The sequence below is a fragment of the Gadus macrocephalus genome, chromosome 1, assembly GCF_031168955.1.
Source record: "Gadus macrocephalus chromosome 1, ASM3116895v1".
In the NCBI taxonomy this organism is placed as follows: Eukaryota; Metazoa; Chordata; class Actinopteri; order Gadiformes; family Gadidae; genus Gadus; species Gadus macrocephalus.
Genome location: NC_082382.1, coordinates 11,124,208 through 11,143,758, shown reverse-complemented (window position 1 = coordinate 11,143,758; position 19,551 = coordinate 11,124,208). Strand labels below are relative to the sequence as shown.

Genomic DNA, 19,551 nt, shown 5'->3' with positions numbered 1-19,551 from the left:
CTTCTTTTACTTGAGTCCATGCAGGCCTATCTTTATCAGTCCCTATCTCTCCCTGCCTCCCACTCTAACTTTAATAAAAGGCAGGCAGACACATTGCAATCTATTCAAATATTACGGTCACTCCGTCACTGTTCTCTTCCCCTAGCTGTCGTCGCTCTCTGTGGTGAGGGAATGTTTTCTTAGAACCCTGCGTCTATTGTTAATGAAACAATAGCCGCAATCATTGCTTTGACACCATTGGAGGAGCGGCCTTGGTATATTTCTGTTTCAGTTAAAACAGGCCCAGTTATTATCGGAAACCCTTTACTGGTGTATTCTGTTAATCTTTTGCATTGTGCCAACAATCAATAGTTTTCAACACTCCATGTATTAAATTTAGTGCTAAAATCCTAAGATTCTTCTCACGTAAAACCAAAATCTAAATCAATGTTTTAATCTGAAACAACCACAACCCGCAGATAATATATTTATTGTAAAATGTATTTAAAAACAACCCAGTTTGTAATCGTTAAAGTGAAACTATGAAGTTATCACAACAATCAATTAGGAGAAGGGGGTTCATTGGAGCAAAACAATAGGATATTTTGCCAATCTTTTAACAGGCAATGTTACCACCAAAAAAAATCATGTATTTCTTCGGATTACATAATTTTTTCAATAACAAAAACATTTAATTTTACCCCATAAATATATAACTTTTGATCAGGAACCCATGTAGTAACTTAAAAGGCTATCTTTGTTTGCCTCTTTGATCTCATTGGACGTTCGGGGATTAAGTATAATTTCCCCCCCTCCAAACAACCATTCCTTGTCGGATTCCAACATCAATGTTCGACTGTTTTGCTAAAAGTAGAAGGATCGTTTCTTTCAAGTGAGCTAAACTGGGGTCTATCAAAGCATATCAAATACACCACAAATTGAGCATCAATTAGAAGAAGAAGAAGATGTTTTCACAATAGGAGACGACTATTATGCTGCGTTGCTGTATGCATGGTGGTGCAAATAGTAGGTGAGGACATGTGCTGGAAGAGCAGGTTCACATGGAAAACCTTGTTTAAACTGAAAGCATGGGGAAGCTTAGGCCGGCTGTTATAATTGTTGCCTCTGCCGTCGACAATCTCAACAGAGTGTTCCCTTTCTTAGAAACCTAAAAACTCGACAGCTCATTAAAAAATCATTTAAAAAGTTGAAATAAATGAATAATGCAGGTCCCAAAATAGATGCCATGAAAGGTTCCTCATTAGGACAAAAAACACAAAGATCCTTCATCTCCGTGGCATGGGCAGGGTGTTACCCTGAACGGCCTCCGAAGGTGGCTGCGACTCACAGGGGTGGTGAAGGCACTGACTGAAGCAGTGAAGAAAAGCCCTGTTCCTCACAACAAGCCTCTGTGAGGTTTGATTCAACTCCGCCTGGATCACACTGGCAGCGCAAGTGTCTGTCACTGCCAGAGAATACCCCACTGGACCCAGCTGCTCGGAAGGAGTTAAACATACGATGGAATGTAAGACAGATGTAAAAATGGTGTTTGAGTTCATCCAATAGAAGGAGGAGCACGACATTTCAGCAACATGATAACGTCCTGCTGGCATGTCATTGTTCCCGCATCATGTGTATCTACACATGGTACCATATGTTATATCCATGTATAACTTATGAAGGCTTTCCCATCACAAAATAGCCTCACAGCTATATGCTCAGAACCAACTATCGTACTATGTCTTGCTGTTATATAATCGTTAATTAGGCTGCATTTGAATTAAATATACATAGAATGGTATTAATTTCTCTCCTGGAATTGCAGAGATAAAAGAAGAAAGTGAGGCGAGGGGCTTTGGACCCCAAACCTCACAGCCTCTCATAATGGGGCTGTGGCGTGGCCGTCCCTACTCAGTATTAACTGGTAGAGTCCGTGAAGGCACCCTGATAGTTATGTCCTCCTGGACCGTCTGGCCCTGGTGACTAAACATCTGGTGGAGCATGCAGCACTGTCTCTCACTCACACGCACACACACATGCATGCGCACATGCATGCACACACACAGACACACAAACACACACACACACACACATGCACGCACGCACGCACACACACAGAGAGACACACACATGCAAGCACACACATACAGATGCACACAAACGCACATGCACACACACGTTACACAAACACACACACCGAAACACACACGCACGCAAACACACACACACACACACACACACACTCACACACGCACGCACGCACACGCACGCACACACACCCACTCACAGCTCCTAATACTCAGCGGTTCCCCGTCCACTGCTAATCCCCTTGGGGTGGGGGGGCTGGCTGTCCCCTTTGCGCCCGGAGCTTTGTCCAGCCCTCGGTGCAGTTTACAGCAGCACTTTGTTCAGCCCTCTCACTGTAATTACCCCTGCTTGTCGCCTTGTTAGTTTTTAATCGTAATAATGTGGTGATGGTGGTGGTGTCAGGGAATGTTTTAAATGGGGGATGTAACCCCGCCTGGAGCTTTCCGATCCGACGTGCTCCGAATTCATTGCATGCCGGGATGGTTGGCCTGTTGCCATGGTGCCTGAAATGCCAAACACAATCTGTACTATCTGCTATTTTCTGACTGTTTGCGGAGGCCACCCTTCCTCTAATGACGTTACGCGAGCTATCGGAGGTAACGCAGCCGCTGCGTGCAGCTGGCACCTTGTCCTGTCGTTCACGGCTGCTACGTGGACATTTCACATTACTGTTCTTCAGAAGTAGCACCAACTCCCAGCATCTCCTCTTTACACTCTTGAGGCGCATCAATCTTAGATTTCCCCTCCTCCTCTTCCTTTCTCTTCTTCCTGTTCTCTTTACAACACACTAGATACCATTGTAACCAAGATTTGATTCTCCCCATCTGCCTTGCAGTCCTTCTGCTTCTTTCTCTTCAGTTCGCCCGGAAGGAGATGTTTTGTTAAAGCTGGTGGGCCTTCATCTATTATAGATGCTGTGTTTTAAGGGGATGATCCTCGCAGGGTCGATATAAATATCTCTGTTCGCTTTCCCAGCAGGGTGGGAAGAGCACGCAAGACAGGGTCAACTGTTCATGGCTGCTAGTGCAGGGGGGGTCTTTATTATTTGATTTTATGCCCCCCCCCCCCCCCCCCCCCACCCCCAAAAAAAATAGCACCGACTGAGGCCTGTGGGATGAGTGCACACTGCAGTGCGGTTTTATTATACATGAAGCATGCCCGATCCCTCAGCACCTTGCCGTCATTCCCTCACTTCAATGCCATCCCCTCTGCTAATCTGCACTCAACCTTTAAAAGGTTGTGGGTTTAGGAAAAATGCATCAAACACCTGCCGTGTTATTAAAAGACCCCCAATACCTCGGTCACCTCTCCACACTGATGGCCTTGTCTCTGACTTGCCATGTTCCCGAAGCCATTCCAGCTCTCCTTGTTGTGTTGCTTTGCAGCAAATTGCCCATGTTGCCATGCTAGAGCTGCACGGGGAGTCTGTTGATTAACTATGCATGTGGTGGTCAATGGAGAGGGAGGGAGGGTGAGAGAGAAGGAGGGAGGGAAGGAGAGAGAGGGGAGAGACGGTGAGAGAAAGAGAGAGACAGTGAGAGAATCAGCTGCAGGCCTCGCCCACTGGGCACTGATCCACCTCCTAGTCAGGGATTGTGAAGGAGCAAAGTCTTCTGTGGAGGCACTGCATTCTAACCAGGACACACACACACACACACACACACGCACGCACGCACGCACGCACGCACGCACGCACGCACGCACGCACGCACGCACGCACGCACGCACGCACGCACGCACGCACGCACGCACGCACGCACGCACACACACACACACACACACACACACACACACACACACACACACACACACACACACACACACACACACACACACGCATACTTTCACACAGTGACATACTGGCCCATGGATTCAGACACACACATACACACACTGGCACAGGCGTACACGCACACACACTGGCAAAGACATACACACACACCAGACACACACTGGCATACTCTTGGAAACACTGGCTCAGATGAACACACACACACCCACACACACATGTCCGTCGCCACACGCACACACATGTACACGCAAGTGAGTAAAGCTGTTTTCTATTTAAGCAGCTAATTCGAGGATTGGAATCAGAGGTGATAGATTTGCTGCCAATGCAACAGATGCTTGTCTTTGATTGCCACAGTCCTGTGCTTCTAATTTGATCAAATATTTGTATGTAACCTTTTGGTAAAACGCTGCGGAGAGGAGGAGCGGAGCTTTGGCACAGCTGCGCGGGGCTGTGAAGCCTGTGGAAACTTGCCAGGCAGCAGTGAATCAGTCGTGCTCAAGGCACATAGGAATAATTCATAGCATTGCTCTGAAAGCATTTGAAGCATGGCTGCAAAATAGAGGATGGATTTCCCCCCTCATTCCTCCCCCCCTTAGCCCCCCTCCGCTATTCTAAAGTATTTGGCTTATTGATTTTTTTGGGGGGGGGGGGTTGAACATTTTGATCCAGAAACCAGGCCCGGGTCTGCAAGTATCGAAAGATAAGATGCCATATCATTTTTGAATCAGGTATTATATTTTGGGTCAACAGGGTTCGGGCCTGCATCGATTCGGACGTTAAACCAAAGAAAACAACACCTCAGAATCACAGCCTCAGCCGCGATGCTGCGAATTAGAACCGACCGAAGCCGGTTCATTCCTTCATCCATGTGTGTGTAGATATATATTTCTTTCTTTCTCTCTCCACGTCTCACACCCTCCTCTCTCTCCTCTGCCTGTGTTGCAGGATCCCTGGCTGCGGCGGAGCTTATGGAGGCTGTGAGCCAGCCGCCGCCTCGTTCACAGGCCTGACACCCGAGCTCTCTTCTCCTGGGGGGGGGGGGAAGGAAAGCAGGAAGAAGGCGATCCACTGCAGACGTGCTCCAGGAGTTCAAGTCACAGGAGTGGAGGAACGAGAACCAGAGCGAGAGCGAGAGCGAGAGAGAGAGAGAGAGAGAGAGAGAGAGAGAGAGAGAGAGAGAGAGAGAGAGAGAGAGAGAGTAGAAGACGGGGGTTTACTCAACACCTTTGTTCCCACTAGTAACTCCCGAGATGGCTCAGTGTGCAGGCCGCCGCGCCGCGGGCCTCACAGCGCCGTAGCCGTAGCCGCGCGCAGCACCTCGCTCTGCTCAGGTGCATTAGACCGGAATAAAACACAGAGACCTGCAGAGATAGGGGGGGCCGAGAGCACGCCGCCTAGGAGAGGGAGACACACAGAATTATAAATACTTTGGTGCGTCAGCGCTGAGGAACATGAGAGGAGACATCTAAAGACCCCTAAAGCGTGCGTTGAAGACTATCGCAGCCCACCCTCCGGGATCGTTTTTTCCCTTTTGTTGCGTGCTCGTGCAATTGCATGCGTGGGCCCATTTCTACAAGGGACGTTTGTTTCGTTTTTGGATGCGTGCTTAGGCTCTCGTGATGGCTGCTGCACAAGGGAGCTCTGAGAGGGGGGGGACTGGTGGTCGTGTGACGAGCGGCGGCCCTCACCGGCTCCTCCACCTGCTCCTCCTGGCGCTCCAGGTTCTCACCACCGCCACGGCGGCCAAGCCCAAGATGCCGGGCCACACCCACCTGAACTCCATCCGTATCGACGGGGACATCTCCCTGGGCGGGCTGTTTCCCGTGCACGCCCGGGGCAACGACGGCAAGGCCTGCGGCGAGCTGAAGAAGGAGAAGGGCATCCACCGGCTGGAGGCCATGCTGTTCGCCCTGGACCGCATCAACAACGACCACGAGCTGCTGCCCAACATCACGCTGGGCGCCCGCATCCTGGACACCTGCTCCCGGGACACCCACGCCCTGGAGCAGTCGCTGACCTTCGTCCAGGCGCTGATCGAGAAGGACTCCACCGACGTCAAGTGTCTGAGCGGCGGGCCGCCCATCATCACCAAGCCCGAGAGGGTGGTGGGCGTGATCGGGGCGTCGGCCAGCTCCGTGTCCATCATGGTGGCCAACATCCTGCGACTCTTCAGAGTGAGTCCCCCCTGTTGGTTTTTACAGCGTTGCACGTTGTCGCGTAGTTTCTTGTTTCACACCAAGTCCAACACGTGCACAGAGTTGTGTACACACACACACGCACACGCATACACGCACACACATCAGAAAAAACGCACACACTCATATACGTACGTGAACACCAACACACACAAACCTACACATTTCTCTGGCAATATCATGCAGCAGTATGTCATCATACAACTTGTACACTTCTAAACTAAATACTTAATCAACCGGGCCGTGAAGCAAACCTAAATCCATGTACTGCAGGTTTTGGTGATGTTCTTTTAATTGCCCTTCAGTTCATACATGAGATTAGAGTAAGGTGTTGTCCAGCAAACTGCAGCCCATCCTTACTTCAAATCCTCTCCACTAACGACAATCATTTGCGTTCCTTCAGCCCATTCATTCTAGGCTGTCATGCGTGTTATGCAAGCTTATGCGAGTGGAGCGTATGAATTGATGCGACTGAGTTGCTTTGACACTTTAGATGTCGCGCGAAATGTACGATAGAGCGGTGCTGGCGTCACACCTGTTCAGGGTTGTCAAGAAAGTCTGCTTACAAATGAGTTCTGTGTCAAATGATGGATAGTTAGTAAATACTGGAATACGAATAAGAAACACACACACAGACACGCACGCAGACACACAGACACACGAATACGCACACACACACTCACGCACGGATGCACAGAAAGACAGACAGACAGACAGACAGACATGCAGACAGACAGACAGACAGACAAAAACACACACACACACACACACACGCACGCACCCACGCACGCACACACTCACGCACGCACACACGCCACTAGCATTCATGGCACAAATTAATTCCCAGCAGTGTGAAGTGTTGCTGAGGCGGGTGCTCAGCTCGTCTCTCGCGGGGGCAGAGTATCAGGTGGAGGGAACAACTATGCATGACGGTTAGCGCTGTCCATTGAGATGACAGCCAGACCTGCAGACTTGTTCCCTTATTTACAGCAGTGAACAATGGCGTAGAAAGCGCCAGTGCTGACACCGCCGGAAAGAAACATCCTCACAATGACCAGAGTTTGTTTGTTGATCATAACTTTGCTGCATGGGCGGCATTGTTAGCCTGTGTGTGTGTGTGTGTGTGTGTGTGTGTGTGTGTGTGTGTGTGTGTGTGTGTGTGTGTGTGTGTGTGTGTGTGTGTGTGTGTGTGTGTGTTTTCCACTGATTCCTCCATGGCTTATCCTGATCCTGCTTGCGGTCTCAGCCTACTAGTGTTGGCTCAGCACTCCGGGATCAGACGGGAGGAATCCGTCCCCATGGTGTGACATGAATATTTCACCACTTTGTAGTAACGTCATTCCTTTTTTGGGGGGGGAGGTGTGGGATTGGGACAAGCTCTCTCTCTCTCTCTCCCTCCCTCCTGCATCACCTCACCGCCGCACACCCCCGTCCTTACCTCGGACGGGCTCCCATCAGCTCGCTCCTATTTACTGCTACATGAGCAGGAGAGCAGAGTGCACGAGCACTCGAGGTAATTAGTGTTGGCTTGGTTATGATACTCAAGACTGAGTGAGGGTAATTAAAGCTTCACGTTTTTTCTTTCCTTTCTCTTTTCCCTTTGTCTTCTGCTGATGGCGGCTGGGACAGGAAGGGACACTGGCATCATCCTCTGCTTTACATGACACGCCATGCCACTCCTTCTCCCTCTCCCTCTGCAGGGATGTGACATGATGGAGGGCTGGGGAGGGAAGCTGCATCGTGAAACGGGCCGCCTGTTGGTTTCTTTCCCCCAAGGTATCGTGAGCTGACTTGCTGAGACAATCATAAGCTCTCAGACAAAAGAGGGAGGGACGGGGATGGGAAGAGGTGGGGAAGAAGGGGGAGGAGGGGGGAGACGGGGGGTGTGGGGGGGGGGGGGTGGTCTGGGCAGCCCACTCTCAGCAGCAGCACTCCAAATTAGTCACAAGCAGACGCATTGGTTCTGCAGGACTAGCGATAGTCTCGGTGGAAGGGAGAGGCATGAAGAGAGAAGGAGAGAGAGAAGGAGACAGAGAGGGAGAGAGAGGAAGGGAGGCATCCTGGGAGCATCCTGTACCGACTGAAGCGACGCCCGCATCGCCAGACGCCGAGGGTTAACTAGCTGACTGCTGTGCTGCCGGTAAAGCGAGAGATCTTCCTTTTCTTTGCCGCTCATTAGAGGAAGAGATATATGTCAAGAGGAGGCACTCCTCCCCGCCTCTCCTCTTTCTAGCCACAGCTCGATCTGTGAGCGGACGGCTCTGTGGACATGAGCTCCATCGGTATGGAGATCCGTATGAATGGAAGAACAATAATGATGAACTGATGTTTGCATGGGTTGATTGGAGATCACCATGAAAACTAATAATAGAAGAGAATACTAATCACCTTTGTATTCTACTACGGTTCTTAATCTTGGAAATCCTCGTCTACATTATGAATCCCAGAGCAACTTTAAACCATGAGTATAGTCAATCAATAAATCAGAGGTAATCCTGGGTTGGACCATAATCCTGGCAAGGGGGGCTTACTACTCAAACGACATAATAGACAGTTCCTAATTATATTCATGAAGACAGGCAGATTTCCCAGAAGGCCGTGCTGCAGGAGCCGTTCCCCACGTCCACCTCCAGCCACGGGGCGCTCAGGGGGTGCTCTTGGGCTCGCCTCACGTCGAGTCACCTTCACGGAGCCGGAGCCAACGCTCGGACCGGCCGCTGATCGAAGGAAGGGGTCGGGGAAGGGGGAATAGAGGCCGCCCAAATGGGCAGCATTCCTGCACGGCGCGTAACCCGCTGTGGTCATTTACACAGACCTTTTCCCCCCAAGCCTCCAGCCACTACTATACCCACCCATCCATGCACGACAAACCCCACTTATTATGCTGTCTGTGCCCAGCAGAACCAAACGCAACATAAGGGCCGATCGAAAAAAAACCAAACAGGGGTGGGAGAATAAAAACAAGCTCTGTCAGGAAGGGCGGCAGGGAGGCTGTTGTTTCACCGTGTTTCCGTGGCGGTGTTTTCCCCCGTGTCACTCAACACGACGTCCTCCTATCGATCGGACACAGTCCGTCCGGCCTCTCACCACGCCGCACCGCAAGCCCTTCCCCGGCGTGCTCCCGGGTCCGGGCCAGAAGGTATGTGAGCCGAGGGGGATTAGATCCAGCCTGGGGAGCACAGCCCGCCGCGCGGCCGCCGCTCCACTGGGGAGGCGGCCCGGAGAGAGAGTATCTTCCCCCCCCCCCCCCCCCAAACCCAGCACTAAACTAACGGAGGAACATGAAGGATTTGGCGATACTCTTTGGTGATAGAAGTGAGACGGAAAGAATGAACTCACAGGCAGCAGCCGATTGTGTCCTGTTGTGGCATGTGGCATACAATAGGATGGTATGCTACAGGCGTACAACAGTATGTCGTATAACAGCAATGCCATACGAACCGTGCAGTGTGTTGTAGCGAGGTCAGTACCTCAGGGGTTGTGGTTCTGCTCCAGGGCCGACTGGACCGCCCTTGACGGTTTGATTCTGGACAAAGCATCTGCTGAATAAATGTAATGTAATACAATGAACCGTGGGTGTATGGGTCTTATGGACTATCCAGTCTTACCCCCAGACGGAACCTATAGGTGGTTTTCTCAGCCGGTATTAAGAATCGTAAAATTCAGATGTAAAACTGTGCGTCAAAATAGGACTTGAGTCGATAAAATGTTCGTATCACAAGGTTGTTTTCTGTATGGTTGGTGGGGCGGGGGTCTGGGGGGCTTTGAAGAGGCTGGATATGTGGAGGGAATGTCCTTCCTGCTAATTGCCGTCTTCAATCCTCCAGACAGCATTAAACAGAAGAGGAATTTGGGCTGCCCTGCGACGGTGCCGCGTGGAAGACAGCCAGGCTCCGAGCACGTCGGAGAGGAGGGCACTGCGCAGGCCCCCGTGAATCACTGGTGAATCAAACCGAAGGGACCCTCATTACAAATTAGAAAGGGGGTACCATTAGAAAAGATAGCTCATCCTCGTTAATCAAGGCTAATGTGGATGGATGGGAGGCTGTGTTACGGATGTATTGCGCGGTGTACTTCCCTGAACATCTCAGGATTCTTTCCCCTTCAAATATCATGAACTGAGAATGAGACAACCAATTCAGTGGAATTGCTTCATATGTCATCATATCATAAATACAGCCATCTATGCTAAATAAAATACAGTATATTTAAAAGCTTTTATATGTTGTCTATAAATATACATTTATTTATATAAATATATATATTTATATATAAAACAGAAGTACCTGACTGTCACGTGTTGCAGTGGCTGTCTTTTTAAAGGTTTTCACAACTCACTAATCATCATTAGAGAAATCAACTTTAAACAATGCTAATCTGGTGGAGAATGGAAGTCCAACACGGTGATGCCATGTGTCTGCTATCACCAGAGATGTTAACCCAGTGGGCTTACCAAAGCCGACAGAGGACGATCAATTCTCATCCCCAGGCTAATGGTCTTCCCTGACGAAGACCTTCCCTGCCCCAGTGCAAAACCCCAGCCAATCCCAACTTCTCATAGACCTGTTCAGATCACGCTGATGTGTCTTCTCCATTCATAAGCCAGCCAACGTTCCTTTAAAGACTTTCGTAGGAATAAGCTTGTATATGAATCATTTTTTTCAGGCCACTGTGATAAGGAGAACGCAGCGTGGAGGCGTTTTCTCCTGCTTAATTTACGGAGTCAGGGGTTGAACTACTGAATTTGCTGCACCATATTGCTATTGATTTTCTCGGGTTTGGGTTTGCACCGAAACTAAACTTAAGATGAATAGACCAACTTAGGGCTCATCTTTTCAGTAGATGCTCTCAATTGTACAATGTGCAGAGTAAACTCAAGGTATCTAATCACAAATGCAAAGATGCTTTGGACAATTATTTTGAGAGTTGGTATAATACCATCTCGCAATGCCATGAGAGTGTTCTGCAACGGCAGCTGCTGTTAGTTAAAATGTCTGTAAATTACAAAAAAAGAATGTAGAAATAGTTCCATAGTGTGAAACCACATAGTCATTGTGAAACATTTCATGTACACTGTGTTTTTCCCTGAAGTAACACTCTTATATAAAGTAATCTCCCTCCTTACTTGTTATGCATTCACACTATTTGATATTGATCCTTTCCCTGCCTCTTTTTGGATGTGTGTCTACTTAGTTCTTCTTCTTTTGACCTGCAGCTATTCTTATGCATAATGTAGACGTCAGGCTTGATTCAATGTTATTTTGCCTTGTACACAATCTCTACTTTTGAGGAAAGAACTTGGACTTAAGCTTATATTATCTCATTCTCATCTCTTCTAGTCAACAATCTTATTGGATTGGTATGCAGAGTTGTTTGATTCAATCGTTTTACAGTTTTTCCTTGAACACTATGTTTAGCACAAGCAGCACGGTGGTTGCATTTATCTTTAGAGAGCAACGTGCTTGTTGAAAAGGGAGAGATAAAACAATACACTGCACTGCACCTCTTCCTCGATGGCTTTCTTTAGAGAACAGACACTCCTGTTATCTCCTCCAAAACCAATGTGTAGTCATGGACATGCGTGTGGGCCAGCGCCATCGACTCACAGAATACATTACCTGCCTGCATTGTTCTCGCGTTTAATCAATTACCCAGACTAAACGGAGACAGACGCTCTGACGCGGATACCTTCCATGTCAAGAGACAGCAGCTCTTGACATGGATTAGTTCCATGTGCTGTGGCCATGACACCCTCATGAATGAAACGTGGGTGGCTCAGCCTGTCTCCCACCACAGAGAAACCTCCTGTAAGGGGAGTGCGTGTAGACGCCGGTTTGCATTGCTAAACAGCGAACAGTGTTTGCAAATGCAGCATGTTTGAATGGGAAAATTTGCTGTTTTGGTAACAGCACAGGTCAATGAGGTCAAAGCATGGTCTTTAATGAGAAAATACTATCATTTAGCCAATTGGTTTTCAGTGAACATTTTTAATATATGGAGCTAAGTCCAATGAAGTATTTCACCAGAATGGAATTAATTTAAGCCTTCTCATCGTGTTTATATACAGTCAGATTTCATTGCCCTATTTTACAGTCGTGATCAACAGGAAGATAAATGGGAAAGCAGTACCCCTTCTGTTGTAATATTGGCCATCTCCCCCAGTGTTTGTAATAAACTATGGAAGCTGTCCTGCAACTGAAAAAGTTGAAATATTTCCCAGAAATTGTCAGGAACCCAGAATCCCTGCAATATTTCTTCCTGAAACTTAATTACCAGGATTCTGTTTTTATATCTTGCACTTTTGGTATCGTATAGCCTTTCTCAGCTGGTGCTGTGCATACCCATAATCCCAAGCATGAGTTTTGGAGAGATTGTCAGAAATAGAAAATAAAAAAAAGAATACACTTTTGGAGGTTTATTAAAATACATGTGTGTTGTTTCAAATAAAGGTGCCAAACTTTGAAGGTATGTCAAGAGAAAATGGAAAGTAAAGTTAGCCTTCACGCAGAGAACTAAGCTGTCTGCTGGCATCATTGTCAAATGAACCAGAGAGGGAAACAACCGCTCGACGGACTCGCCCAATCTGCCTGCACTGCTTAGCTAGCATTAGCTAGGCGTAGCGTGATTTGAGCGGGAAAGACTGCGGGCCCACTCAGCCCTCTCTGCCTCTTAACCACCACACGCTGCATAGCTGCTACCACAGGTTTACGCAGCCCCACTTTCAGTTTATGCAACTTCAGCTGAAAAAATAGGGAGATTAAATATTAAATATCGAGCAGTTGGGGCCTCAGAAAAGTGCCGTTCTTCCCAGGGTGAGAGCTAACCATAGTGCCTCGAGATTGACCTAGGTTAGGAAGAAATGTCCTGTTCACTGTGTTGCATCAGTTTTCAAAATGAGCTCAGGCAGGGTGAACGCTTTGTTCTATACATGTTTTATAATATTCTTAATTAGATTTTCCCTAAATGAAACCTTGGCAGCCCACTGGATTGTATTGGACTGTATCTCCTATTGGTTTGATTTCATTAAGTTGTATGACATACAAATGGTCTTTATTAGGATGTTATTGTTGTCATTCAATTCGAATAGGGTCACAGCCAAAAACTTGTATCATTTGCACATGTTGACGCTTTTAAAGCAGGCAGAATCATTGGGATGCACAGAACATTCAATATGTTTTTGTAGATTTGGTATAATGACAAATAGGTGTCCAATGCTCTAGTGCTTAAGCAATCGTCCACGAGCTGTTTTAATGACATAAGAATCAGTTTTGTACTGCTAGTTGTGATGCATACTTATGACACAAGGATGTAGGCTTATTTCCCTGCGTTCTCTATCATACCTTTACTTGATGGACATGGTGAACAGAGACCATCAAGATAGACCAAATAAAAAGATAATAAAGGATGGAAGAATAACTGATTAAATCATCAACTTTCAAAAGGTCTGTAAATAAACTGATTTAAAAGGAAAGTTTCCCTCATCCTTAAACACATGTAGACACTTGTATCTGCATCTATGTAAGGTCCTGTTCTAATATCATTTCCTCCTCTATTTTTATATATTTTCACATCAATATAAGATGTAACATGACAATGGCTCATGCATTATTCACACTTATGAGTACATAAACATATATGTGATGTTATGGAAAGTAAGTAATGTAGAAAATATGATGATCACCATAGAATATAAAAAAACTGAAACCTCATCAAAGCAGCAGCGTTTTGCGGTACTGGTTGACACCCCAGGCAGCAACACTTTATTTACTCACTAATTATCAATTTCCACAGCAATGTCTTTCATTTAGCAAGGTCAACAAAAGCAGGCTACAACTTCCAGGAGATTGAAGAACAAACATTTTGGCCTGCAGCCAAAACACACCAATATAATATCTGGCTTTTACTTATATACTCCAGAAGACCATTTCTCCTCTTCCTGTCAATCCACAGAAAAACAGACACCATAAATTCTCCCCTTTATTATCTCCCTGCAATGGTTCTTGGCAAATTATAAAAGTTGCATCTTAATTGGTTTTACCGACCGAACGCAAAGGCTCAAAATTGTTTTTTGCTTAAGGGGAGCCGAGAAGAGAGGTTTTGTTGGAGAGAATAATGGCCGACACCACAAACAAACAAAGAGGCAGGTTTGAGGAAGAGAACCTCGTGAGCCAGCGGTTAGGAGGAGAAAGGCCGACACGAGACACGAGGCTGCCCTGCACGCCCCTACAACTTTACAGAAGGAGGCCGTGGAACAAAGTTGTGCGTCCCTACATTGCCGCCGTGGTTGAAAGGGAGAAGGTTGTGTATAATAACATGTTGCTCTGCCCACCTCCTCTCCAAGTACGACCGGGTAATGGCAGGGAAGACATAAATGTGGGCAGTCTCCGAGCTTTGTTTCTGCCGCCGTTTATCAGCCAACTGCAGATCCCTTCCATCGTAGGCGTCTGGGGGTAATGGATTAGAGTGCTGCTACAATTGATACCACGCCGGAGAAAGAACCGCATATTTTAGAGTTTCTTTGTCTCTGTGTGAGTTCTGTTTATTCCACCGCTGGGTGGGGAATGGTGCTGATATGGCCCTTGGCACAGCAGCCCGTTTAGAGCAATAACATTGGCATGTCTAGGCGTAATGGGATGGAATAGCACCAGGCTACCCTATTGAGCAAAGATTCTTTAAGCATTAGTCGTAGTGTGTGTTGTTGGTAAGTGGCCTTTATGACATGGTGTTTCGCTGGGATTATTTTTCACACCGAGATGCGGTTGCGTCTAGTATCTTTCGAGAATTCTTGGAATAATTATGCATATCCAGAGTTGTTGGAAAGGTACCAGGGAAGCCGAGTGAGGAACAGTTATTAGCATTAGTGGAAGTATGTGTTGCTGTTCTGTGGCATTATCCCTCGGTGTGCAGGTATGTTTAGCATAATCCAAGATGCAGCTGGATTTAATATTTTCTCTGCATATTTGGTATAATTACATGCTACAATATTCATTTATGTTTTGGTAATTCAAATTTACTGCATCAGAACCATTCAGTGAATATAGTTACTATGCTTAAGTTCTAACATTTGCATTCAATGGAATGCAAATGTCAGAATTCAAAGTGGCCCTCTGATGGCGATATATATCAGTATATAGACCCTAGAATATCTGTGGTATAAAGGCTGGGACGAATTTCGAATTATAAATATGTACAATGCATAACGTTAGCTGTCTGGCTCATAGCTGAGCGGACTAGAATACCTCCCGTTGCCAAGTCGTAGCTAACGTCCGTCCTATTTAGTGGAGGAGAGAACAACGTTTCCGTTGCGTACGGGAGGGTAATGATTGTTCCAGGTATTAGTCAAACCCTCAGGCGTTACCAGGGAAACAAAGTTATGGCTTTTGAAAAACGTTATATTTGGATGGTAAAACGCATGAAAATATAAATGAATGGTCTTAAATTATTTTCTTTGGCAAGTGACCATGTTATAAGGGGGATAATGCCCTTCGAGGTGTCCATTATCAGGAATTAATGGATTTCGCGCAGGCAACCGTCCTCTGCTGCGCGTCGGACGGTTCTAGGCCTCCGCGTCGTCCATTTACTCCTGATAATGGACCCCTCGTCGGGCATTATCCCTTACATAAATTACTTGTGACTGAGCGCTATTATAACGTGTTTTTGTAAAGTTTTTCTTCCAAAAGGAATGCACGTATTTATCTCTATCCGTTAGCACTTCAGTACATTTCTGCATGTATCTATGTGACGGCACTAAAGGGTCACTCTGAAAAATGCTTGTTTTTTAAAATGAAGCTTTTAAAGTGTAACACACTATTATACTTATTATTGTTATTTTTATAATTATAATAATTATTATTATTATTATTATTATTATTAGTAGTAGTAGTAGTAGTAGTAGTAGTAGTAGTAGTATCACAGCCAAAAATAAGTACATAAAGCATTGATCACATTACATTACATTTTTATTTAATTACAGGTTTATGAGGTCAGTAAAGACTAGTATTATATACTTTAAAGGTGAACAGAAACTGGCCAGCTCAATATCTGTTCAAGACAACGCAACGCTTATGATGGAGACAGGAAGCCCTGTCTAACTAAGGGCTGTGTTGTGACAAATACGAGAGCACACCAGCACCGGGTTGATGGATGCTCACACAAGTTGCTTCTGTTTGACCAGCAGCGTGTGCATGAGCAATCCAATGCCCCACTTGCAATGAAGAGCGAGAGACGGATGAACAACACCGTGGTGTTGGTGGATAGATGTTTTTGGTTTTGGCTCCCCATACGCGTCTCTGTACACATATAGGAGGAGGCGTCGCGGGGGATTATGTTTCAGTGTGTCTGAGGTTTTCAGCACGGATACAGCTTGTTACTGGTCGCCGGATACCTTTGCGGTACTGTGCAGTACCTGGCAATGTTCTGAGGAACACACTCCCCATGGTATACTCAAGAGAGCTTTCATACCCCAGAGAAGCATCTCTAGCAAGTTGCAGCCAGACACTTCCACCTTCACTACATTGCATCATCGCTATGTTGGCAGGGATGGACTTCAACATTCACTCAATATCGAGCTGTCACGGGCGATATCCCAGCATAAAATAATAGGATTATATGATAAGATCAATGTGGATTTTTTGGCTGAGTAAATGTTATTTTAAATTCGGTTTTACTATTGATTTTAATCTTAACAAAGTAATTAGTTAATCAATATAATGCTTTGAGTTTGGGACTCCATGTTCACAAGTGTCTCTATTCACTAGTCCATAAGCGGAAATTGTATTATCCAACAGGGAGTGAAGATGATGAATCAGTACAAAGACCGTATAACACAGTGTAGTCGACGGCGCTAGAAGAACAGTCGCACAAAAAGTAAAAGTCAACAATTTCCCTATGAAAAGGTTCACATTTGCTCTTTGACATTTTCCCACTACTTCCTTACAATGCTGGTGTGAGCAATAAGCATTCTAAAAAACCTTTCTTGGCGCTGTTCTCCTGGAGGCCTTGACAGGGTGTTTATCTTAGGGTCCTCCGCGGGCTCGGGGCGTCCGGCATCAGAGCGCCGCTCAAACGGTTCATCGTGTGTCCTGAGTGTGTTAACCTTTACGGCTCAGAGAATCTTGTAAGGTCAGAAAGATAAGACGAAGTACGGCCAGAAACCTTTTGCCGAGCCTCATCACAGATATCGTTCCACCAGAACGACTGTCACACGCCCACAGCTAAACAGCCCACCCAAGCCCACCGTTTGGCCCACCCTGGTCCACCGTTTGGCCCACCCTGGTCCACCGTTTGGCCCACCCTCGCCCACTGTTGGCCCACCCTGGCCCACCTTGGCCCACCGTTTGGCCCACCCTGGCCCACAGTTTGGCCCACCCTGGCCCACCGTTCGGCCCACCGTTTGGCCCACCCTGGCCCACCGTTTGGCCCACTGTTTGGCCCACCCTGGCCCACCGTTTGGCCCACCCTGGCCCACCGTTTGGCCCACCCTGGCCCACAGTTTGGCCCACCCTGGCCCACCGTTCGGCCCACCGTTTGGCCCACCCTGGCCCACCGTTCGGCCCACCGTTTGGCCCACCGTTTGGCCCACCGTTCGGCCCACCGTTTGGCCCACCGTTCGGCCCACCGTTTGGCCCACCGTTTGGCCCACCGTTCGGCCCACCGTTTGGCCCACCGTTCGGCCCACCGTTTGGCCCACCCTGGCCCACCGTTTGGCCCACCCTGGCCCACCGTTTGCCTCTAGTGATGCCGGGGTCAACGTCTGGCTCATTCTTCATTTCCTTCGGGGGCCGCACTGGAAACGCTTGCGTTGAGACGATGCGTGGGGCCCCGTGGGAGCCCCGGACTCACACAGGTTTCTGTGGGGGGTTTGATAGACCGTTCACAATATTACACTGAGCTTGTGCGCATGAAGCGGCTGCAGTGTCTCTTTGTATGAAGAAAACACTTGATCATAGAAAAAACCACACCCATATTCTGAAGGGTAGTTATTCCGCTACAGTGCAATATATGAAATCAGGAAATGAAAATATAGTCAAGCAGAGAGCGTCACCACTGTCGTGATTAATCTCCCCTGAAGCTTCCGCCCCCTCTGTCTCCCTGATAGTCGACAGGACAGGTAGACGGCAGACGGCGAGGGGAACGTGTTTGATGACGGTAGGAATTGCTGTTGCTCAATCAAAAGGCCATCATGTCGCATAGCTTCAGGGACCACCAATGCATTATCTTGTGCAGTCTTCATACCTCAGGACAATGTGGCTTGATCGTCGTTTAAGCACATCCAAGGATTCTACTTTTGATAACGTGAGAAAAACATTACAGCGTTCATTCAGATTCTTAATCTGCAAGAATATGTAGCAATCAACAGACGCCATAAAAGCATAGTTTCTTCTCATTGTTCCTTTTCAAGAATGTTGGCATACGGTAATTATTTCCATAATGTTGTGCATAGTTTACTATACACAAAGCATCTCTTCACATCCTGGCTGCAGAATGTGAAGCTGTATGCAGGGTCGCTATTCTTTCATAGAGCACAGATGGCTCATCAAATCAATGCCTCCGATGGATAGATATGCCACACCTGCCATGCCTAAAGACACATCTGATGCGATCCACTCTCGCTGGATTTCAGCAGCAATATCTCACAGCTGACAGTGGGAATTTGATAAACATCCATCATCAATACAGCATTGTTTTCCGAAACTGTGTATGGAAAGATTTAATTTCTGACGGTAAACGCAGCTTCTGTAATGTGGCCACAAGATGACAGAATGCATTGAGATGATAATGAGTGAGATGATGATTACTTTTTATTCCAAAGAACAGCTGTTTGTTATATATGTACAAGTCTCAACGCACTCAGTCCTAAATGTTATAATTGTCTTTAGATAAGTGATGAGAATCTAACCACAAAGCTTGTGGAAGGTTCAATTATGAGAACACAATAATGGCTTGTTCCTACACACATAATTAGCTCATTTCCACAAGCTAATGTTTCTGTAATCTTTATTGATTGAATTTAGAATTTTATTTAATTCATTTATTTTTGCAAATTGCAGCACTTTGAGGAATGATTCTAAAAAAGACTCACGGCCACACAAACCGGAGACGGAATCATATTTCCTTGAGTAAAAAAATATATAGAAAATTCCAACAGAGCTATGGTTTGTATTACCCACTCCCTAGTGTACCATTTACCAGATAAAAGGAGCTAAATCTATTTAGCTAAATCTATTAATCAAATGAAAAAACAGAATTGTTTGCCTGTACCATGTAGAGAAAAGGAAGGGGATGTAATTACATCTGAGTTCACTCAGGCACTAATGGAATTGAAAATAGAATTACCCTAGGTTAAATATTCCATCTCCCATACACCATTCCATATTCCATCATCATTCTTACTATTTATTTATTTGATTATGATGCTAGGGCAAAGGAAATAAATTTACTTGACTGTAATTAGTATTCTTTACATTCATTTATTACAAAGATCACTATCTTTCTTTC

At 46.6% G+C, this 19,551-nt stretch overlaps 1 protein-coding gene across 2 annotated transcripts in view; it reads left to right on the top strand.

Moving 5' to 3' along the window:
* Positions 1-19,551, top strand: part of LOC132468791 (metabotropic glutamate receptor 4-like) — a 130,754-nt gene that overhangs the window by 32,295 nt on the left and 78,908 nt on the right. For both annotated transcript variants that reach the window (XM_060066701.1, XM_060066628.1), the window contains exon 2: positions 4,805-6,033. In XM_060066701.1, the coding sequence (XP_059922684.1) occupies positions 5,479-6,033 (555 nt within the window). In that variant the 5' untranslated portion in view covers positions 4,805-5,478. The remainder of the gene's footprint in view (positions 1-4,804; positions 6,034-19,551) is intronic.